Source organism: Lissotriton helveticus, chromosome 1_2 (assembly GCF_964261635.1).
Source record: "Lissotriton helveticus chromosome 1_2, aLisHel1.1, whole genome shotgun sequence".
NCBI lineage: Eukaryota > Metazoa > Chordata > Amphibia > Caudata > Salamandridae > Lissotriton > Lissotriton helveticus.
In genome coordinates this window covers 95,719,480-95,733,560 of record NC_136058.1, presented here as the reverse complement: position 1 = coordinate 95,733,560, position 14,081 = coordinate 95,719,480, and the positions used below count along the sequence as shown (strand labels likewise).

The window sequence follows — 14,081 nt, the reverse complement described above, 5'->3', positions numbered from 1 at the left end:
GGAGATGATGGACAGAGCGCTGAAACTTTTCAGACACTCACCCCCAGTCACAGATCAGGGTTGAATCAATCATCGTTCTTTAGCTCATAAGCAAGACACTGCCTGGTTGGTTCAGTGAGAAAGGTTTTGTTAGATGCCATGCATTTGGTCTGTTTATTATGAAATGTTATGACAAAAGCAAGAGGCCTGGTATACTTATTGTAAATAGCACTTGTCAAAATAAACATGCCTTTCTTTACGTGCGTTTTATGATTAAATTGTGTTAACAGTTAGAGCCTTTGGACAGGTGCTTTTTTCCACGTACTTTGACAGATTATTTTAGTAGGAAAGTGTTTTGATGTTAGTTATCCCCGCTGACAATCCCTGGAGGTAGACGATTGATGTTAGTTATCCCCGCTGACAATCCCTGGAGGTAGACGATTTGCAATGATCTAAGATGGAAAAAATGTGAAAAACATGCAAAAAACCTAAAGGGTTAACTTAAAAAAATGTGGAAAGTTGTGTTGATTGCTGCTTGTAGTGTTACTTGTAGTGCTACAAACCAATAAACTTGAAAAGGTTTTGCACACAGGCCTGCCTTTCCGACTTTGGCCTTGGTGCCGCACCTGTTCAAAATGTTAAGGTTCACCAGTGGTTGCTTGCGATGTAGGGTCAACAGTCTGCTGCTATCCAAAGAACAATTCTATTCGGACACAGAATGGCTCCAGTCATTAATGGTGGAAGGACCCCAAACTGTCACCGTGCAAACTAGGCTTTTGCCTCAGGTGACCCAGAAGTCCTGGCAAACCCACCTTTCTACTCCCATCAATATTTAATTATTCCTTTCTTGCTTTTTTGTTGAAATCTGTAGAAATGTTGAGCCTGGAAGTGTGAAAGAAAGAAAGAGAAACATCAGACAAGTGCAGTCACTCCTAAATCGACAAAGAGTGCTATGCCAGATTACTGCAGTGCAGACTTTTGGAATGGTATCAAGCACTGTTTGAATGGTGTTACCCCGAGTCCTGCACTAAGGCCCCTCGTTCTCTATTGTGTTGCCGTGGTTCTGTTTCAGGGAACAGTGACCCTGAAGGAGTTTGCCCCCTTCTCAACAAGCAGCCTCCTTTGTTACTGTTGTAGGGGTCTCCCTATGGTGTGTCACTCCTCTCTCCTTTACAGTGCTTGAAATAGAGAAATAGAAGTTCAGGAACTAAATACCAGAGTGCCTGCTTGCTTCTGAGAAGTATCCTTGACAAACAAGAGAATCTGGCTAATCAATCTGCATACGAAACCCAATGGCTCACACAGAGCTCATTTATAACACAAAAATACTGGATATGAATGGTAAAATGACTGAATTTCATGCAGTGATAACAACCCAATAGTTATCTTTGCACTGTAGGTTCCAGTGTAAACAACAGATGTATTTGTTATAATAGAACTTTTCTGAGATGTACAAATATAAAAACAGATTGTGCAGCGTGACCCCAATGTTGGTAAGCAAACAACTGCATATTTTTATTCCATTGCAGCACGACCGTCATTTCCTGTTGTTATATCACTTATGAAATAAATGACAGGCGGTTTGTTTGCATTATGTGTCGACGTCGTCTCACCCCTTCTGGGGATATAAGGGCCTCTTCAGAATTTAGAATGGCCCGGGGGACCCGAAATAATGCAGAGTACAAAATAAGGGCAAGGAACCTTCTGGGGAGCTGTGGATAGTGGATACAATAAGACAAAATACATACTGCTCTCCAGAAATGAATCCAGGCACATGATAAAATTCACACCAGTGTGTAAGCACACAGTATCAATAAAAAGCACATCTGAAAGTATTTATACACATATCATCATGAAAGCGGTTCATCAATAAGGAAAGTGGCTGTCTTACCCGTGGGAGGAGCACTCGGGCTCTGGGGTCACAATGGGAATGAGTAGGGCCGCAGTAAACCTCACAGAACACCCTACAATGAGAGGTGGTGACCAGGCGGCATGGATACACCCTCGCTGTCTTAAGGATTATAGGGCTGTAAACACTCAAGCATCTGCTTTTTATTCCCTCGAGCTGGTAGGTTCTCTAATCCGTGAGTTTTCATATTGTGTGCTCACACACTGGTGTGAGTTCCTTCACCTGCATGCTGCATTGCACTTCCTGCTTCTTGGATTCATAAAGTAGTATGTAGTTTGTCTAATGTTATCCAGTATACTGCCTCCGCGCTGCGGTAGGTTCCTTGCCCTTCTATTGTCATTCAGGTCCACCAGGCCATCCTAAATTCTGAATAGGCCATTGTATCCTTAGAGAGGGTTGAAACGCTGTCGACACTCAATGCAAACAAACTGATTGTCATGTCATCCATACTAATATTATAAAGAGAGAGCCCAAACCTTTGAGGCGGGTAATCTCAGTAACCACAGCACCAATCACAACACCCAGTACAGCGTTGGAAAGGGCAGTTGCAGCAGAAGGACATAGGCTATGCAGACGGCCACCATTTTTTTTTGTTGCAGAGTTTTATATAGCGTGAACTTGACTCGAACTGAATCAGGTATCAGAGCACTTTACATAGCACCAGTTACGTTACATGAGGACACAAATTCATTTTTGTTAGGTACGGGGATATTAAGTGATTTGCCCAGAATCACAGGATGTTTGGCGTCGTTACCAAGACTCGAACCCAGATCCCCAGGTCCGAGGTCGAGCGCCTTAGCCCAACTCCTCCATACATTTAAAATGTAAAAGAACCGTGCCAGCAAAGTAGTCCCTTATGGGCGTGTCTGCGTTGTGCTGTGGGCGTGACTAACGCTGGGGGCGTGTGGTACGGCCATCACATCGTGGGCTCTGGGCGTGTGCTGGGGGCGTGACAAACGCTGGGAGCGTGACAAATGCTGGGGGCGTGTGTCCGCCCTTCATGCCATGTGAGTCGTACATACAAGTGCCAATTACGTTGCTGCGCAGCATCAAGGGGTACGCTGGGGGCGTGACATGCTAGGGCCGTGAGTAACACTGGGGGCGTGTGTCCGGCCTTCATGCCATGTGAACGCAATTGCGCCCCTTCAAGGGGCACGCTGGGGGCGTGAGAAACGCTGGGGCCGTGTGCTACGTTCCGCCCTTCATGCCATGTGGGTCGTACATTAATCAGAAGATCGTCTGCTGTGGCCGTGTGCTGGGGGGCGTGACAAACACGTTCACCTGGAGGCCTGGTAAGTAACGTTACTGCAGCCTCTCCTGCGCGCTGTTACTGAACTCTCTCATTCAACGAAATTACACGCGCCTGCTGCCATCAACCAGGGCTCTAGCCGGGCTCAGGGGGCGGATCAGTACACTAATTACACGCGCCTGATAACATCAAACAGGCCTGCATCTGGGCCTCAAGCAGGGGAACACGCAAATGAGCGTGTCTGCGGGGACAATTACTGCAGCCTCTCCTACTCGCTGTCACTCAACTCTCTCATTAAACTGATTTACCTGCGGCTGATAACTCTCTCATTCAACGACATTACACGCGCCTGCTACCATCAACCAGGGCTGTAGCCTGGCTCAAGCGGCGGATCACTACACCAATTACACGCGCCTGCTAACATCAACCAGGGCTGCAGCTGGGCCTTCTCTGTCCCTATTCTAATGAAACAAAAAATGTCGTCTACTGCGAGATTTTAAAATAAATTGCCCTTGCCAAATACACACATTACACACATTCTATTTCGTACCCGGCAACGTCGGGACGGGCTGCTAGTAAATGATATACCAACAGGTAACGACGGCCTGATTTAATGGAGTAGAACTATTTAGTTGTTTGTTCACCAACATACCTAAAGCCTCCTACGTTTGTTCACTCACAAGTTTGTTTGTGGGTTTTTTGCATATGGGAATCACTCTGCACATTCTGTGTTTATATTTTTACTTCTCAGAAAGGTTCTATAATAACCAATAAATCTGCTGTGTACACAGGACTTACATTGTTGTCTTGCTATCACTGCATGAATTATAGTAATTCTACTGTTCATATCCAGTATTTGTTGTTACATATGAGTTCTGTGTGAGTCATTCAGCTGCGCATGCTTCTGAGATGTGGTGGTACTCTCCAATACATAGTACCGATGCCCTGCAGGGACTCTCCCTCTCAAAATGAAGCAGTGCAGGTACTCCGCACCTGACTGTTCCGGCCCACTTAAAGCATTGCTCCCTGATTCTTTGTCATGAGTCAGGCAGGGCTCCATATGCCATTGCATGCCACATACTCCTCGAGGTGTTTGAAGTCTCATTTCCTTACCTAGGCTGTCTTTTTATTGTAAGCTGCCCCACCCCTTCTGCTGAGAGCAAAGCACTGTGCAGTCATCATGGTGGTCCTGTCAGCGGCTGTACCCTGGTTCCCACATGTTCCTGGAGTGTTCCACTTTGCCAGAATTCAGTTCTTCCTTCAGAATCAGATCCTCAATACATTGGTAAACTGGAGGTGACCTTGCTGTCAGGCCCTTTCCACGACCTGCCTCATCTGCTATCTGCTTTGGAGTTTGAGTTGTACATTGTGCCAGAAATCCTTCAATCTGTCATCAAAATACGCTATTGTGTGTGCTTGTGATCCTCATTTAGTAAAATTGTGTTAATCCTTTAACATTATTGATATTGCATGTCCACGCCTTGGCATGCCGCTGCAGCAGATATAGGTACAGTTTCCGTTTTTTATAGTACAGGTCACAAGGTTGAATTTAGCATCTTTTTTACACTCATGGTGTATGTGTGATTCTGGTGTATGAGTGATTCTGGTTACTGCGACCATAATGTGTACTGTGCTTAGTATGTGTAGGTACCATGTGGAGTCGTTGCTGCTCTTAGGGAACAGGAACCAGTTTGTGTGCACTGTGTGGGGTATTGATGCTCATTGCACACCAGGTTAGGCTGATAAGGTATTCTGTGTATCCTGGTAACAACCATGAGCATAATGCATAATGTGGCAGTGAGTGTTTAGGCGCTCCCTGTGTTCCATAGTTAAGACCTGAGTGTCCCCTGATGAGTAGGACACAGCCTGTATGCTATGATAGGCTGAACACAGCCCTGTGTGTTCCCTCGTGAACAAGGAGAAATATACGTGTGTGAGCCCTCTCGCCAGAGCCCTGGAGAGTTAAGTCTTTGCCAGTGCCTGACCATCGGAGAGTTGATGCGACTCTGTTAATCCTACTGCATGTTTAAGGGAATGCGTTGTTTTAGCACAGTGATAATGAACTGTTTGATTCGGTACACTTTACATAACATATTAAACAAAATAAGAAGTCAAACACCCAATCACATATCTTTTTTTATATACTATAACAGCTTTGTGTATGCTCCATTAACTAAATCATAATGATTTAGGAACTATCCACTGTTATGCAGTTAAGGATGACTCCAGCTGAGTAGCTAGACCTGTGGGGGTGGGGGGGTGCTGCAGAATCCTGCATTTGCCACCCCGCAACGGCTGCAGGTAAGTGCAAAGAGGGAAGCCGCCACCCCCAAAACATGTGCCAACCCGGGCGGTCCACCGTCCTACCGCCACCCACACGCCCGCCACCCTACAGTGACGCCATTGGATGACTGTTGCCTTTCTTCCAAAATAATCAAAACATATACCGGATGTCAATGATAGGTTAATATAATTTGAAAAAACACTGACAGGACACCTGTTTTGCGCCGCTCTTTTGTTTAAAAAGATTTTGAAAAGAGGGACGTAAATGTTCTCTTATGAAAGCATGGGGAAAAGTCTGCTACTCTCTTGATTGTACTTTCATGTTCAAAATTCTTATGCTGTAGTGTTGCTCCAGCATTATCCAAGTATGAACATAGCAGGGTTAAAAGCCATTTCCTAATGTTTAGATTTATGCAGCTTACACAATATGAATACACATCGTCCAAGAAACTATCAATTGCGTGGCTTAGAGGATGAAAACATTATACATATATTAATGTTTTATGAACCTCTTGAAAATCCTTGACGAAATCTCTTAAATCAGAACCCTCTACTGTACACATAAAGACAGCTATGGCCACATTCGATTTATGTTTTAGTTGCATGTATTGGCTATGTGCACACATGGTGACTTTGATAACTATGCTCTCTGTTCTTGCAATCAACTATTGACATTAACTCTTTTTGTTTATGGCAGTGCTACTAAGGCTATCTTATGTACTGAATTATGAGAACCAGTGAACCGTGTGTTATGTTTGGGCGCATTTGTGGTGGCATTAGGGACACAATTTCTTAAGATAAATGCATTTTGTAGTGAAAGTGGTGTACAGTATGAAATCTAAACTTTTGTAAGCTGTCAGCTGACAATATAGCATTGCAGTATGGATATTGACTGATGGACCGAAATGAAGATAACATTTAGATGGATTGCTCACTTACAGTTTGCATATCAACATAACATTACATTATTCCTTTTAACTGTTCACTTTCTTGTACTTGCTTAGATAATTTGGATATTTTGTTTTCTTACTGAGTCATTGATGATTTTCTTCTGGTCAATGTGCACTTCTTGGGAAAAGTATACAAAGTTGACACAACTGTGATAGCCATGTTATCATCATTTTTGATTAGTGGTAACACACTGAAGAAGTCTTAAAGTATCCCTTCACTATACTGCAAACCTACACATATTGAGATATCTTTCACCCAAGACTAGCAAAGTACTGGGAGTTCTGCTGTAGCCCCTTAGAAGAGCTGACTACTATTGTTAGAGATAGTGTTTATTGTTTTTGACATCTTTTTTATTGGTCTCTTTAGAGTCTGAGGAGTTTTTCAGCATGGCCCTTTGATTCCAGGGTATACACATGATTTATTTGAAGTCATTCATTTCAGGACTTAAATGTTTGAGGAATCTAAAAGCACATGATGTAAATAGTACTACCCTGAAGACACAGTGCATTCAGGATTTACAGTGAAGAAACAATTGGGAAACACTCACCATTAAGTTATGAACTATAGCTTTGATTCTGAATTCCCTCTATAACTGGCAGTTTTTCTTAATAATAAAGAATAAAGCACATAGAACATGACTTAATCTTCTATTGGAAAAGTTCTTGTATATAGAGCACGTGTCAAGTACAGCAAAGCCCCTCCTCTGTAATGCTCTATTTTATGGAGCAGAACAAGTTAAAACTCTCCCTTTTTATCACATAGCACTTCAGCAATATGCTTTATCTGGTTGAAACAACATGGACACAGAGGCGCAACTAGAGCCAAATTTCGGGGTGGGCGTTAAGGAAAAATTTCGGCGGTGGGGCTAATTCTTCCAGCCATTGGCAGAGTGGAGATGCAGGGATCCTAACAAGGGGTAAAAAAACAACAAAACCTCATTAACACGCAAATGGTCTTTTAAAGACCTATGAAGAACTCGGGCGTGGCTGTGTGTGTGCCCGGGATGCTGCCCCAGCCTGGGCTGCCACACACGACGGGTGCAGTGGGCTGAAGCCTTTGAGCCCAATAGGCGTTTGCGTGCCTGCCTGGACATATGCCTGCAAAGTAGAAACGCCAAGTTATATGTAGATGGAGAGAGATCCTGCATATATACATACCATCAATCAACTTAACAGCATAGTTTCTGTAGACCAGAATGCTAGAATTAGGTTCCCTGGTAATTTGTCAGCAATTCTTTAATAGACTCCAGACTCTGCTCAGTTTACGGTGAGAATAGTTGGCGGAGTACTACTACGCCGAACTCCACAAAGTTTAACAAACAAATATGTAGCCTCCTTCTGAATGGGAGTCATCGGCAACGGAGACCTCATATATTTTTGGTAAAATAACAAGTATCTCTGTCTTTACATGCTAAAATGCATATAGTCATTTCACAAAAGTGAAAGTGATAATTTAGCAAGCAGTGAGAGAGGTGATGATTTTGGGATAATCCCTAACCTAGGTAAAGAACCGAGCCGATGCCTTGAAAATAAAGAGCACATCTTGCTGAACGATCAGTGATGGTCCCATCTTCTTAGGACCACCTCAAGCACAGTTATTATGGGCAAAAATATAATCCCAACCCAAGGCCCTGCAAAGCATTATGGTACAAGATTAGCAGCGGGCAGTGAATATTACAGTATCTGATATCAAAATAATTCTACAAAGAGCTGCAGTTCAACTCGTCGTTACTAGGTGTCCCTCACGAGTCAAATGCAAAAGCATTGAATCAAGCTGCAGTTCCACTAGTCGTTACTAGATGTCCCTCACGAGTCAAATGCAAAAGCATTGAAATTATTACATCAATCTGCAGTTCCAATAGTCGTTACTAGATGTCCCTCACGAGTCACATGCAAAAGCATTGAAACCCTGAGCTGAGAGTTAATACTATAAATTCTACAAAGAGCTGAACTGCAGCTTCATGAAAGGGCTTCAATGCTTTTGCATTTGACTCGTGAGGACAAAGGGCCTGGGTGCACAGAGCCAATAATTCTGTTGTATGGTTGCACACAGCGCCCTTTCTAATGTTATAATTTTTGGAATTATGAGTGTATAGTAAAATATAAGAAAAGTATCCAGTGGAATCGGCTCATCTCGAAAGGTTTTGCCTGGTTGTGCACTCTTTCGGACTTTCCAGGGCCAAGACTGATTTGCATATGGCTGGGTCCAAACTGGAATGGCATGGTGAGCTAAAAAACTATGGATTTAGGCCCAGATCTCTGTACTGGGGTGAATGTATGACATTGTTCTGCATTCTGTCCATCAACTGTTGTTTTTGCATTTGTCACCCCGAGTGGGACGGGTATGCCCAGACGTGGGTCCCATGCTCTCCATACCACTTGAATCAAGCTATCCTGGCTGAAGAGGGGTGAAACCCCGAAACCGGTCCTAGGATGCTTGTTTCCAGTCCAGGGAAGACCTGGCTTGGCAGTTCGGGCTGGGCTGTTTCCTTAAGGCACAGGGTCAAGACTGATTTGCATATGGCTGGGTCCAAACTGAAATGGCATGGTGAGCAAAAAAATATGTAGCCTCCTTCTTAATGGGAGTCATCAACCACGGTCTTGTCAGAGAGAGAAGTTCGGCTCTGGCTCTGTTTCTAAAATCTTCCTAAAATATTTCCGTTTTAAGTATTTTGCATACTGGAGCAGTTCACATTTGTTGAAGAAGCTAATGTGTGTTTATTAATTACCAGCCTTACTTTGCAATTAGAAATGTTCTCTTCCTTAGTTTACTAACGCTTGATTCAGGAAGTGTTTCTTTACATTTGTGGACTCGGAGCTCTAAGCATTAACTATAGTGTTAAAGCAACACATTTCTGTGCGCACTGGAGGTAACTTGTGATACAATAAGTGCTGAATCTACTCATATGATAGCAGGTGGTGGTGGACTGAGGCACTTATTTTCGCTGACCAGGCCCAGTAATATGTACCGAGTACACTGTGCTGTGGTACACCGTTGGGTAACATAGGTGACAATGTGCAAAATGTAATCCCTCAAGGGAAATAAGCATGCCTTATGCCTAGATGTTGTGAAACAAGATGTTTGTAAACATTTATCACTGGATGATGCTGTGCTATAATTCATGACTAAAAGGGCAGAGGAATATAGCCAGAGAAACATATTTTGATTTTTGTGCCTACCTGACTCACAGTTATTTTAGAGGGACCAACAGTTGGCTGAGGCTATAGATTTGTGTGTGGCAGTGTTGAGTGCTTAGAAAGTTTACCACTGTCTGTGCGTTTGAAAATTACATACAAAGAGTGGGATTGATGTATTATGCAGTATAAAATTATATCACTTTTATTGTTTGTTAACATGCATGAATCTGCCACTTCAGAAAATATTTGCTCTTTCAAAGAACATACATTGCCAGAGGAAAAAAGGCTGTGAATACATTTGCTTTATCTAATGTGGCATGATCCAAAATGTCCAGTTGGGAAGGTATTTTGCATGCTCTGTGGCATGTTAGAACATTTTGAATATGTGTCCAAGAGTGGTAGTATATGTGCAGGTTTAAATTCCAAGTATGAGAAATAAGCAAAAAAGCAGTTGGATAATTGGTGCTGTTGGTGCTTTGTTGAGAGGACCCTTAAACTGAGTTTATGAATTCTGGAATTCATCTTGATTTCAGATTCAGGATTCGAATGACCATAAATTTAAGGAAAATATTCAAAGAGTATCTGCATAATCTAGAAATGAAACCTCCAGACGTCTAACATTTGGAAAATCGAGGTTCAAAAATGTTTCCTTCAGTATTTTGATGATCAAGTGAATTTTGAGAAACCCAGTGCATATAGAAAATGTGTGCCTCTTTTGTCATCTCTGTCTTGTCTGTGATACAGAACTACATTTTGAAACGGCAGTTAAGTTCTATGTTTTTTACTGTTTTGAATTTTAATAAATGTACCTATATTGCTCAGGGAGTAATAGTAACAAACACAATTGATAAATTAATCGCTTTCCCAGAATACTCAACCATTTGGCCACTGGAAGTGATACATGGCTCATTCAAGTGTACTATATGATATTTTTTCGCAGGGCGGGGGAAACTCCTATCAAAAACTTACTTGAGCCGAGCTCCCTTGCTGAAATTCAGATCCAGTATTACATCTGGCTTTCAGCAGTGCCAGTTGAGTTTGTGGGTGGAATCAATAGAACATGTGGGTGGCGCCAGTGGAGAAGTGGGTGGAGTCGGGAAAGAGGGTGTGGTCTCCGAAAAACCTTTGAGCACCTGCACTTCATTTTTTACAAATTAAGCACTGCTCTAAGGCTATCTTTTCAGATGGGGGAGATTACTCTTCTCAAACATCTTATGTCTGTGTCTATGAGACTCTTCAGAATTGTGCCACTAAAAGCAGATACTTGAAAATAGTTCTTAATAAGTGTGTGATTTATTCTAGAAGGGGTGGTAAATTTAACCATCTATATATTGACCTGCCTTTATCCAGGTTTCATAGAAACTTTAAGAAATAAATTATGTTTCTAACATGTCCTGAGTGTTTTTAGTTATTCAAACAACCTGTCCTCAGATTTCATTTCTAGATCTACTGATTCTACAGTGCATAACATTTGCCTGATTGGCACAAAGAGTAGTATTGTGATAATTTTTTTTAAATCTTGCACTCAATTACTGTGATTTGAATCATTAATTCAGAAATTGTTTGCGTAAAGCTGCATTAGCAGAAGAAAATTTGTCTTCATACAAACAAAGTGTTGATTGTCAGGGATTAAATATGATGACTGCAAATATTTCTAAATGTGTTTTACATTTATTGTACATCTATTGCTTGCATTCAGATTCCAGAGCTGATTTCCAAGTGGGCGAAGTAATTCAGGATAGTGGACATTGCCCTTAAGTCTTTTCACATAGTTTGTTCATTGCTGGGGAATCTATTTTGGCTTTACAGGATGCCATGCTAGCGAGTATACAACTATTCATGTCTAAAGCAATTTCTTGAGGTTGGGCATAATGAATTTCTTCACAATACCCCCTTCCCGTCCTCAGCATTTGAATGATGAGTGATACCTTCTTGCTATTGCTTCTTGAAGGCAACCATTATGGACACTGTGGTGGGTTGATGTCTTCACATTCTTAATGATGCTAGAGGCTTTCTGATTGCAAAAAGTTTAAAATACAAAAAGTACTGCAACTCCATCAAAAGCAGAACGGGCACTATTTAGGTCATTCTATGTAGACATTGCAAGCTGCAAAACCTTTGTTACTGATAAGTACAGAAAGGGCAATATTTGGGTCATTCCATATAAACATTGCAAGCTGCAAAACCTTTGTTACTGATAAGTAACCTTTCTATTTGTTTTACTCTATTGTATTTGAGTTATAAAAATGGAGGAAACGTTTTGTGTAAGAATACTAGAGTTAATAGAGTGAGGAACTTTACCTATTTTCGCTGAACATTTTTTCTCCATTAGATGCCATTCTTCAACTTTCAATGAAGTACACTGAAAGATATAACAAGATCCCCCCAACAATTACTTTCAACACGATTCCATTTCATCCAAATGGTAAGCAAAATGTTATGCCAATAATTGATCTGTATCGAAATTTAGACATATACTTGTTAGCTTTAAACTAACACTGATATATTAACATTTAATGTTCAGTACAACAAATTGATGAGGGGATAGGTTAAGAACAATAAAGTTCCTTTTGTGTCTCCAATAGAATTTTTTAAATCTAGATTTGTCAATATGTGTGTTACTAGTTACGTTCATTGTAGCTGAAGTGAATACATTAAAGGTGAGTGTTCAGAAAATAACATACGGAATTTAGGAATTTAGTAACACTTCTCTTTTGCGTAAAGTGTTGGGGCAAAATCATTTTATGAGCTTACATCTTCAAACTATTGTTTTTTTTTAAAGGTCATGTTAAATATGGCTGTTGGTTAACGTTTTCTATACACCAACACCCTGGTCCAAAATAAAAAAAACTTTAATATATCGCGGACTTGTTTTATGTATCATCTCACTTGAATCAAGGATTCTTAAAATTAATTTGATAACTAAGCTACAATATGCAATATATCTAGTCACAATTACCTGTGGCTAGATTTACGTTAAATCATTAGGGGCTTTAAACCTCCATTCCATCCAGAAGTGAGAATGTCAAAGCTTACTCTCCACTGCTGTGCAAGTTTGCTAAAATTTCACGCAAGAAAATAGTTATTTAAACTGGTACCAGTCCTTTGATTCTCTTTTCTGCAAACTAATGCAAAGTCCTTACTGTGGTAGGAATGATAGAGCGCGCAGGTCACCCGACCAACAATTTTACCATATACGTATCGGGCCCATAAAATTCAATAATACACTATTCATTAATCGGGCGACCATACACACTACTACCAGTAACCCTTGTTCCTTCCTATTTATTTCCAGTGTACCCGACTTACCATTCCACCGTTACGGGTACCTAAGATCACAATGGATCAGGGAGCTAGCTGTAAAAGAAAGGCAGATACCAAAATACTTATACTTTATATATTCTATTTGTACTTTATAATAACCACAAACTCAAGAAGTTTTGAAAACCTTTATCTAAAATTCATCAAGCTCAGAAAACATGAGGTTTACAACGAGCAAGCAATCGATAACCAGAATTACAAAGAGCACGTATCCATAAAGGAAGTAAATAAAACCAACCATTTGTGAATCTAAAGGGAGGTAAGAACAAGGAACATACTAGGCAGCAGTTTCAGAATTTAAACTTAGTATGGAGAGACTAAAAGACGGGGGAGAATAAAGAGCATACTAGAATTTCACAGTGAAATATTTCCCCATAAAGAGGAACTATAGGTAAAAAGCAAATAAGTTCAAGTTCAGGTATTTATAAAGCGCACTACTCACCCAGAGGGTCTCAAGGCGCTAGAGGGAGGGGTTCATTGTTTGTCGAATAGCCATGTTTTCAGTTCCTTTCTGAAGGAGATGTGATTCTGAGTAAGGCGGAGGTGGGTGGGGAGTGAGTTCCAGGTCTTGGCAGCCAGGAAGGAGAAGGATCTGCCACCCATGGTGGTTTTTCGGATGCGCGGGACTGCGGCGAGGGCTTGATTGGATGATCTTAGTTGGCGGGTGGGATAGTAGAAGGACAGTCGAGTGTTGAGGCATTCGGGTCCTAGCTTATAAAGGGCCTTGTGTGCGTGGGTAAGAAGGCGGAAAGTAATTCTTTTGTTGACGGGAAGCCAGTGGAGGTTTTTTAGGTGACCGGTGATGTGCTCTTGGCGCGGGAGGTCTAATATGAGTCTCGCTGATGCGTTTTGGATGCGCTGGAGCTTTTTCTGCAATTTTGTTGTAATTCCGGCGTAGAGTGTGTTGCCATAGTCAAGTCGACTCGTGACCAGTGCATGGGTGACAGTTTTCCTTGTTTCGAGGGGGACCCAGCGGAAGATCTTTTTGAGAATGCGAAGGACGTTGAAGCAGGAGGACGATACGGCGTTGACTTGTCTGGACATTGATAGAGAGGAGTCTAGAATGAAGCCAAGGTTACGTGCATGGTTTGTGGGTGTGGGCGCTGATCCCAAAGCGGAAGGCCACCAGGAGTCATCCCAAGCTGAGGGGGAGGATCCTAGGATGAGCACCTCCGTTTTGTCTGAGTTGAGTTTTAAGCGGCTCTGTTTCATCCATTCGGCTACTTCTTTCATACCTTCGTGAAGGTTGTTT

General features: G+C 41.8%; 1 protein-coding gene across 2 annotated transcripts in view; it reads left to right on the top strand.

Annotated features, from left to right (window-relative positions):
- Positions 1-14,081, top strand: part of UBE2U (ubiquitin conjugating enzyme E2 U) — a 357,359-nt gene that overhangs the window by 97,544 nt on the left and 245,734 nt on the right. For both annotated transcript variants that reach the window (XM_078669184.1, XM_078669191.1), the window contains exon 4: positions 11,841-11,933. In XM_078669184.1, the coding sequence (XP_078525310.1) occupies positions 11,841-11,933 (93 nt within the window). The remainder of the gene's footprint in view (positions 1-11,840; positions 11,934-14,081) is intronic.